At 41.7% G+C, this 10,086-nt stretch overlaps 1 protein-coding gene across 2 annotated transcripts; it reads right to left on the bottom strand.

Annotated features, from left to right (window-relative positions):
- Positions 1 to 152: 152 nt before the first annotated feature.
- Positions 153 to 9,986, bottom strand: st3gal5 (ST3 beta-galactoside alpha-2,3-sialyltransferase 5). 2 transcript variants are annotated; one of them, XM_034542982.1, is made up of 8 exons: positions 9,877 to 9,986; positions 8,154 to 8,262; positions 5,129 to 5,237; positions 4,000 to 4,209; positions 2,673 to 2,809; positions 2,332 to 2,518; positions 1,599 to 1,757; positions 153 to 1,142 (listed from the first exon to the last, which is right to left on the bottom strand). In XM_034542982.1, exons 2-8 carry the CDS (start codon positions 8,183 to 8,185, stop codon positions 822 to 824), a joined length of 1,155 nt encoding a protein of 384 aa, XP_034398873.1. In that variant the 5' UTR covers positions 8,186 to 8,262; positions 9,877 to 9,986; the 3' UTR covers positions 153 to 821. The 2 variants fall into 2 exon arrangements, with proteins under 2 accessions (XP_034398873.1, XP_034398874.1); XM_034542983.1 differs by having other exon boundaries at positions 9,691 to 9,909.
- Positions 9,987 to 10,086: the final 100 nt, after the last annotated feature.

Below are 10,086 nucleotides of genomic sequence, written 5' to 3'. Positions count from 1 at the left end.
TCAGTTTTTCCACTAAGTCGTCCTGATTAAATATTAGAATGAAAATACGAGTATTGTCAATCTTCCTGGGAATGAGGGTCAGTGGAAGAACTCATTACGCCGTGAGATGAATGAAATCGAAAGCTTAGGCTCAAAAAGACATATACAAACAATAAAAATGTTAAACATTTCTTTTTAAAACACATAATTCATAAATAACACATTTCATGTGTCCACTATTTCTTTCCTTCAGTTCAGCCATTTTGGAGGACTGCCGAATAAACAAGGTGCAGCTGTAAAATATAAAAATATCTTGTGAATCATCAGAAGAAGTTCGAACATCAGCAGCACAGACACAACTCACTGTTATGTTGTTTAGCTGACCATCTACAGTGGAATGACACAGTATAGTATTATAAAGGATTTTCCAGCCAAAGACCTTTAAAACGTACAAATTAAATTGTGAGGAAATACATTTTCATACACTTCAACTATGTAAAAGCCTGCTGCAAATCAGTCCACGTTGTTATTCTGCAGCTTAAAGTGAAGATCCGCTCTGTTCCAATGTTACCTTCCATAAATAACATGCTTTCTTCTTCCAGAGGCAAGCAATTCTAACATAATCAACTCTTTTATACTTTTATATTGAAATAGTGAAAGACTTGTAAAGCCCGATAGGCACCAATGTTCCCAAAGTAACTTTCATTTAGTTTTCATGTCCCTTGTTCTTCAAGAAGCACTTTGTGACAAGTATTACATCTATTAGTACGGATTTATTTCCATCTCTGGGCCAAGTCTGTTGTTCTTCTTTTGCTCCTCTTGCTTCACTAAAGTCCATCACTTTACGACAGAAAAGGGTAACGCTTTACATTGTTGGCGGTCACAGGGTCAGCGTTGTGTGTGTGAGGGGGTGGGCAGAAGGAGCAGTGAATCCCCCCCGTCAGGTCAGTGATGGCTCCCTCTCTGACAAGGCTCTGCAGGAGCTCGGTCTCTCGGTCCACATTGTGCGACGTCTGTGTCAGCATGAAAGTCATGGGTAGCTGGTCGTAGTAGTGCAGCGGCGCCCCCTGCTGGGAGAGGTTGTAGCCAAAGCCTGCCAGGCTGACCTCGTCACACAGCAGACTGGCGAGGTTCAATGCCGAGACCCCAATGGTAGGCACATTCTGGAGAGAAAAGACAAGGATATTATGAAGGGGAGGAACAGTATTGTCATAATTTCTTTGTTAACTCCTAGTTGACTTCTTGTTTTTTATATAAAAACTCATCTTTTCAAACGACATAGACCGTTTGGATTATCAGGGAAAACTGGCTAAATTTAGAAAAGACAATACCTCAACGGTAAACGGAGGATAATGTAGAAATTCAGGTTTGCTTAGTAAGTCATTCCCCTCTGAACATGCTTCATGCCAAACGCCAAGAGACACATATTCTGTTACATTGAGCTGAAATGGATAGTTTTTAAGGTACTTATCCACAGCACCTCTGGCATTGTAATGCATGGAGCACGCCACCAGAGGGCGCTCTCTATTCTGCACCGTGCAGCGACAATACAGTTTGCATTGTGTCGATTGTAGTTACGACAGAGCGATTTAATCCCCAGTGCGGGAAGAGTCTATTACCTGGTCGCTCCACCACAGGCGTGGTCTGGGTGGAGGGTATTGCAGCAGGTCCAATGCAACCTCTCTGATGACATGTGGGTTTAGGAGTCTGACCCTGTGGGACTCGAGAGGGAGTCGATCTGGAACCTTCTGCCAGAAGAAGAGCCAGTCCCAAAAGGGCTGCAACACAAAGCGCAGAGGTCTCATATACATATACATATATATATGTATGTACATATATATATACATACATATATATACATATATATATATACATATATGTATATATATACATACATACATATATGTATATATACATGTATATATATACATACATATATACATACATACGTATATATATGTATGTATATATATATATATACATACATATATATATATATACATATATATATACATACATATATATATACATACATACATAAATATATATACATATATATATACATACATATATATATACATACATACATAAATATATATACATATATATATATATACATACGTATATATATGTATGTATGTACATACATATATATATATATATATACATACATACATATATACATACATACATATATATATATATATATATATACATACATACATATATATATACATACATACATACATACATATATATATATACATATATATATACATACATACATACATACATATATATATATATACACATACATATATATATATACACACACACACACACACTACTCACCACAGAGAGCTTTTTGATCATTGCAGAGATCCAACTGATGTCCACACCTTTATACACCACAGCTACAAACAGAGTGTGTGGGTCCGTGTCGATCCAGTGCAGAGGTGTGCCCTCTGGGTAACTCATCCTGATGCTGGTTCGATTCCCGACATCGACGCTGAACTCTCCCAGAGGACCACTGTTCAACCTGAAAGAGTGTCATTGATTTGAAATGTAAATAGCTGAGTCCTCATGCGTATCATACACAGTGGGGAGTGTCTGTGATGATATCGGTCACCAGAACTTGTGGCATGACAGTCAAACTGTAAAATTGGATTATCTCAATCACACAAGTTTCTAACCTGATAACCACGTCAAACCGGTTGATGAGTTGTCCCAGCTCCAGGCCTCGGAGAATGCCTCCATTTCCCATGACTAAGCAGCGGCGACATTTATCCGATGTCTTCTCCGTCTGGGGAGTTGAGTCAGAGTCTGGCAGCTTGAAGGAGAAACACACAATCACAGGGAGAACCGTTAAATAAATACTGAACTTACAGGAGCATAAAGATGCCCTTTTGGTTTGTTTTATTTCTCAATTAAGAATTTAGGTGTGTGAATTTAAATGTGCATTCCCTCTACTGACCAGCAGGGGGTGACTCCTCTGGTTGTATAGCGGTCTATAAGAAATGACTACGTCTCTTGTAAACATGAGTTTATGGTCTCAATCTCTAGTTCAAAGTCTTCTTCAATACAGCATGATCAATTTGAAGCATGTTTCAATATACCTATTTTGATGTGATCTTTTTTTCTCTTCTTTTTCAAGAAAAGGTTATTTAAAAAATCTAAACAACAGAAGGCCTAAAAGAGGTGCATCTCCCTTCCTGTGCTCTATAAAAACAAACACACTCTGACCCACGCTGACGAACAGTTTGGAGAATTTGGGCCATCAGGAACGCAGATGATGAAGTGGTGAAATGAAGCCTACTCACAAGTTTAATTCCACTTCTTATCAAACATTGGTTAAAGTTAAACTTCATCATGAACACTTGCGCCTGTAGTGAGCCGTCACCGTTCAACCAGCACCTTTCAACTGTAAGAGTGCCCTCTTTACTGTGGGACGCTTTGTTTAGTGAGATAGAAATACATATTTATTTAGTAAAGAGGAATGATGCACAAAGATTAAAAGGAATGTTGTTTACAAGTGGAACATAAATTAACCAGTTAGAGATCATATTTATTTATTTAACGGTTGAACCACAAATTAGTTTTAATTGTCTTTTACCGTTTTTCTGAAAATGTGGTTGAGGTTTTGCCTGACACAAAGCACACAAACGTCACTTCTGCTTTTAAAGGCCTCCATTATTACCGCCGCTGAACTTGCTGACATAACTTTTATGTTTGTGAGCAGGTGTCATTGTGAATCTGGTTCTGAACCCTGAAGAGCAAAGTTTTGACAAGTCCTACCAAAGGCGAAGGTGCAGCCAGGAATCAGTGGTTTTGAATTCCAAAGTTTTGAGATCATACATTGCGTGCTGACATGTAACAGAGGCCAGGCTCTTCGTGTTCAAGTTAAGCTTGCAGGGTTTCGTCACGTGGCTAAGAGCCCGCAGGGTGCCGTGAATTGAATATGGCCACACTATAAATGATCAAACGCTCAGTAGATTAGATTAGGTGCACAAGTTACATCACCTGGTTCAGCAGGTCCTCTACTTTGGCCCCAAGTCCTCTGAAGCCAAATGGTGGCGGATACCGGAAGAGGTCATCGGGAAGCGGAACGTCCTTCCACAGAAAGGGCTGGGTCATGTGACTGGTAGCGGAGAGTCGAGCCGACAAGCTCCGCCTGGTGCTGCCGTGACGACACGGACTCTCCAGCACTCTGCGTACGTGCTCGTGCATCTGCTGCAAGTGAAATGCAAGGTTATGGAAAACTTAGTCGTTCTGCGAGTACATAAGTACTGCGAGGCAAAACAGGTGGTTCCAATGGGCCTAGGGCCGGACCATTGACCTAGGGCCGGACCGAGGGCTGGGAGGCAGCGTGATAGGGGCGACTATGGGTCAGTGGTTAGCATGCCCGTCTTTCAATCAAGGGGTTGGCAGTTCAATCCCCGCCCTAGTCGATGTGTCCTTGAGCAAGACACTTAACCCTGCATTGCTCCCCGTAGCTGTGTCTACGGTGCATAATGTAAAGTGTCTGAGTATCTAGAAAAGCACTATATAAATTAAATGGATTATTATTATTATTATTATTATTATAGGCAACGCTACTGCACATGTAGGGGTAACGAGGAAGATCCAGCCAATTTCCTCTAAATTCCATTCTCTGAGTCAGACTTGTTTTGAAATTTACATAAGAGGGAAGGGTGCTGCCCCCGACAGCATTCAATCCACCTCCAAATGTGGTTTGGATCTGATTTCTGAAATCAATTAGGATACAACCTGGATGCCAACAAAACCTTTGGGCTGGCAGTTTAAAAAACGTCAACATGTTGTCTTGTGAAAGCGCCCTAAAGAGCAGCCACACTGTCCCACAGACCGGGCTGAGTATCATGCGAATTCCTAGCGGCTGACGTTTCACAGAAAAGGTCGTCGAGTTAAAAAAAAGTGCACGATTTTCATTTTTGACACATTGCGAGTTAATTTTGTTTCTTTATTAGACTGAAGGGGGAAAGAGAGATTTGGTGGAACGTAGAGACGCTCTCAAACTCATCACCCGTCCCCATCTTCAGGTACCACACTGTCAAGCTTACCTTCCACTTCTAAATACTTTCAGTACACAGCAAACGTGGAAGCCCGTGAGACGCTCTACCCGACCTCTCACCTTTTTATGTGCATGCTTGACGTGCCAGTCCAGAGGCTTTCTTGCCCCCGACCACGGTAGAGAGACCATCCACAGTAACCCTAAAGCCACAACCACCACCAACACACACCTGCACACACACACACACACACACACACACAATTCATAGTTATTAATAAGGGGACTTATAAGTTAGTGTTAGAACTTATAACAACACAGACTAGCAGCTTCAAAATAACTAGAAACGTGCAAGTTATTTTGAAAAATAGATTATGACAATAACAATTGCGAGTTATTTTAACATTTCTGCAGTCGTCGTTCAAAAAAATATTAATTTGTTTACATAACAAAATAAATCAATTAGACCCATAAGAGGATCGATAAAGAACCGGGCCAATACGCAGTATCAGTACTAGCATCGATAAAACCCGATCGACGCCCATCCCGAGTCCCGAGAGTCGACCAGCATCTTTGATAGTAAATTTGCAAAACATATGCAACATATGCTATATGCGAGAAAGCCACATGTATTTTGCAATTAAGCATTTTGAGGTCACCAGTTGTGAGTGCGACCTCCTTGCCTGCCGTAAAGGATTCCCCACTCAGGGAATAGGGATCTCTCATTCTTGAGACACAAAAACATGTTTGGGGTTTTATCTACTTTTTCTTTTCCTTAAAGAGCATCGTATCGCAGCCGAAAACTTTTTGTCATCGGGCAAACAAAAGGTCGTATTATTAGAATGTAGGACATGAAGGAAATGTTTTTGGCACAGTTATTGTGTCTGAATGTAAAGAGTCCTCCGCTATAAGGAGCACGAGACACTTTATTGAGCTGTAACAGTTCATTCAAAGCTTGCTTCCTGAAAGGGTTACTCATTCATTTTTTATATCTTCATTTTACAAACCTGTGTGAGAAATATGATTGTAGATATATACATATATATATATATATATATATATATATATATATATATATATATATATATATATATATATATATATATATATATATATATATATATATATCTGCCGCCCCTTAAAGTCTCCATGCCACCATGTGAATATTTCTCGAGAGCCGCCGCTGACTGGTGTACACTATAATATAATGACTGTGGGAGTGCCGGCCTCCCAGTATTATACTTAAGATCTCATTGTCCAGAGAGAATAAAAACGAAGAGTATGGTGATATACCTGCTGAACAACCCAACCGTTTTAGCCCCTAAGCCAAGTTATATCACAGAGTCCAAGCCCGGATATTTGTGTGCTATTGTGTCACAATCTGTTTACTGGAGTCACATGAAAACAAAAAGGGAAGGGAGGTGAGGGAGTAGCAGGTAAACGTGACGAGTGAGTAGGTGCTCTCTCATAAAAAACTGGTCTGGGATCAGTGGACGAGGTGCTCAGTTACTCCCAGACTTAATGAAACGGCCCATTTCAGTGCCACAAAACACAACAAAGCGTTAACTGATTCATACAGTGGGCCTGACACTGACGGTACGGCAGTTCAGTTGCACTGTACAAACCGCAGACGCAGACGCCTTTTTCTGCACAGAGATCATAAAAATAACTATGTAGCAACACGCTGCATGTGCCTCGACATGCTGTGAAAAGAGAAGTGGATGGACAAAAGTAACTGAAGACATGAGGAGGAAAATATAGCCACGATTAAAGCCTCCAGACCACGACAGCGTGCTTGTTGTTGTTATTACAGATGCAAATCTTGGAATCTTAAGATAACCTGAAGATATGGTGGCTTGTGGGCTGCCTACCAGTCACTCATATACTAGAACTGGAGGACAGTCGGGGCCCCCCTCCTCCCCACTATGGTGCTTCCAGCCTTTCCTGCTTCCCAGAGCATCCCATTTGGTGGAATATGTTGCAGAATAATTTTAAACTCAAAGAACTGATACCACTTACTGCTTTTAAATATAAAATGAAAGAAATGGAAGCAGGTTCCCAAAAATGTCAATGTTTCTTAAATTAACTCGGTTATGTCGCTTAACTTTTAGTTTCTTTTAACTTGTCTTGTTCTGTGCTTTGTTTGTAACGAAGTGTGTCTTATGTTGCTGCCGGTCTTGGCAGGGTCACCCTTGAAAAATATTTTTTTTATCTCAATGGGACTCACCTGGTTAAATAAAGTTTTAAATAAAAAAATGTTTAAAAGCCTGATAAAGGAGAAAGGATTGTGACTGAGCATTTATTCCTGTGGAGTAAATTCAAGTAGCCCTGTTTTAGTGGAAAGCATTGTTGCTGTAAAAAAACGTATTGGTCCACATACACATTATGAATGTATTTATCGGCGCTGGTGTTTCGGCCTTTTCCTAACCACATCCCCTCTCTTCAAACCCGCTCGTTTTTTTTAAGCGAATAAGCGTGGCTAGGGGAAGAAGAGTGGCGGTTAGGCCTAGCTTTCTGACTGTCAATGATTACTGATCCTTTCACGCAGCAACTCACCGGCTCTTTCCTGCTGCAATTTACCAAAGATAAAAGTCTGTCGGGTGAAGAAATGGATTGCGTTTAGAATGCAGAGGCAGATTATTATTTTTTAGCTCAGAGGAAAAAGGGATCGATAAATCAACAAGAGGGCATACTTTAACAACCATTAGAAGGATTGTGTTGACGCTTTGTTTCATTTGCGCTCAAGAGTCAGAGGTTGCCTTTCCTAATTCTTCCTGCCAATAGTGCCAATGGTGAGATGGCACGAGAAAACCAGGGCGACAGATAGCTGACTGTCATTCATTTCAAGCAAGACAAACAGGTTCCTCCAAAGGAAGGGAACACATTCCTCTTCTTGCTCTTTCAGGGTTGAAAGTTGTGCATCGTGTGCTGAAATGCCATCTTCAACTGCCCCACCTGGATCTATGCGGTAGATTTAGAGCATAGATCCTCACAAATGTTGTATTCAATTTTCTTTTCGACCTAAACAATATGGCGGTGTCTATACCGTCACCTTAAAAAACCTTCAGTACGGTGGCAACCTCTACCCAAGCGCTGCAGTATCACAGAGGACAGTAGCTGTCTTTGTCCTGTGTAATGTGAGCCTCACCTGTGTGCTGCCCAGCATTTAGGGAGCCTCATGGTGGTCTCATCCACTGTGGACTCTGAGGACTCCTCTGGTAGCTGTGATAAGGCGGGATGCTCTCAAGGATCTGGTCCTGGACACACACACAAGTCAGTGGCATAAGTCTATTAGCCACATTAAGGAACAATGCATTGTGGGACACGTATTAATTATGAATGTTATTTTGAGGTACAAGCTCAGCATGCAGCTGTTATATGTGCGGCACAACCTTTAGAAAGGTATTTGAATACATCGCCGAAAAAAATAGGAAATTAGGCAAATTAAGATACTAACACGTAAAAAGCAGGTGAAGTGGCCATTTGTCCAATAAATCCAAAACAAACATAAATCAAATTGCCACTGAGGCACCATGGGTTTGTGGTTTACGCAGCCAAAAGAAAGCATTGTCCATTCAGGATTCTGTTTTTCTGATCATTTATTTACCTAAACAAAACAAGCAAACAAACAAAAGAACAAAGGATCTCCTAAGCTGCCTCTCCTGCGCTGGTATAAAAACCATAGGCCTAACCAGGTGCATGCTGGTCCTGTACCTGCCTACATATAACCACAGGTGCCCACAGTGTTACCCAATTAACGAACAAATGAACAACCAAAAGACTAAATATATCTAGACAACAATAAAGAATTAAACTAAACTAAAAACTATCACAAGAAAAAAGATATTATAATACATCAAAACATCTAACCTAAATAAGCAAACAACCTGAATGATTAAACAATACTACTTGTCAATAAAATAACTAAATACTAATATCAAATAAATAGCTCCAACAGCAGGTGTTCAAACTTGCACTGATGAGAAAGTACAGGTTAAAAAAAATACTTGTAACTCAACAGAAAGTACTTATTTGTGCTGAATAGCTCCCGTCTACACGATGTTATTGTTCCATTACCGAGTTATTACGCATCAACACGCAGCCAGCTCGTTGAGCACATTTAACCGCGTTCACGTCTTGATATCATAATTCATAACCGGTCCGTTGTGTAACAGTTGGACGTGTCCTTCTTGGAGGTCCCTCGGCTGTGCAGAAGGGGGAACGGGTCGTTACAAAAGCGAAGGAGCGTCACAAATACAAAGTATTTAAGAAGCACTCGAGTCCAGCAGAGGGGACGTTCACGTTAGCTTAAGACGTGACTAACGTTATTAGCTTCTTTTAACGTCGCTCCGAAGACAGCTGTCCCTTTAACATTAAAACGGAAAAGTGCACCGTGTTATCAGAAGACGGTTGCGTTTCGAGTTAACGGCACCGGGGAGGTTGGGGGGGAAAACGCATTAAGCGGACGTTACATTGTTTTAACCGCCGCTGAAATACCGTAACGACAGTAACGCGGCCCGTGAAGGACCGTCTCGCACCGGTGACGGCCTGCTCGCTCGGAAAGACTTTACCCACCCGTACCCCCTTAAAAGCGGAGCAAAACACACCGCTCGGTGGCGGCCGCGGCCATGAAAACCACGACAACAACAAAATGTTAATGCAGCGAAAGCAGAAGGCCAGCTCACCGTCAAGTAAAAACCGTTATTTTGGACGTGAAGTTTACAGGGACGCGGAGGGTAACGTTAACCGTGTTATTGCTTCAGCGGACCAATCAGTGAGCAAACGGTAACCAAAGCAGGCGCCGCTTTGCCCCCAGTCCTATCCGTCCGCACCGCAGTGCTCCCCCTGCGCGTGCGGGCTGGTCTTCTTACCTTCGCAGCGGTCCCGCCGCTTTGCCATAACAAGTCCCTTCGACGGAGCTCAGCGATTCATCCCGAGCGTTTTCATCACCGCGTCACTTGGCAACCTCCTTTGCAGACCGCGAGCCAATCAGCGAAAGGAACTCTCGCAGTCAGTTCCGGTCTTTCGTAATAAGAGCCCCAAAGGTCTGTCCCACGGCTTTCATAGAAAAGTTCATATTT

Source organism: Cyclopterus lumpus, chromosome 10 (assembly GCF_009769545.1).
Source record: "Cyclopterus lumpus isolate fCycLum1 chromosome 10, fCycLum1.pri, whole genome shotgun sequence".
NCBI classification, from domain to species: Eukaryota; Metazoa; Chordata; class Actinopteri; order Perciformes; family Cyclopteridae; genus Cyclopterus; species Cyclopterus lumpus.
The sequence above is the reverse complement of the archived record's forward strand: the minus strand, read 5'-3'. Positions and strand labels throughout refer to the sequence as shown.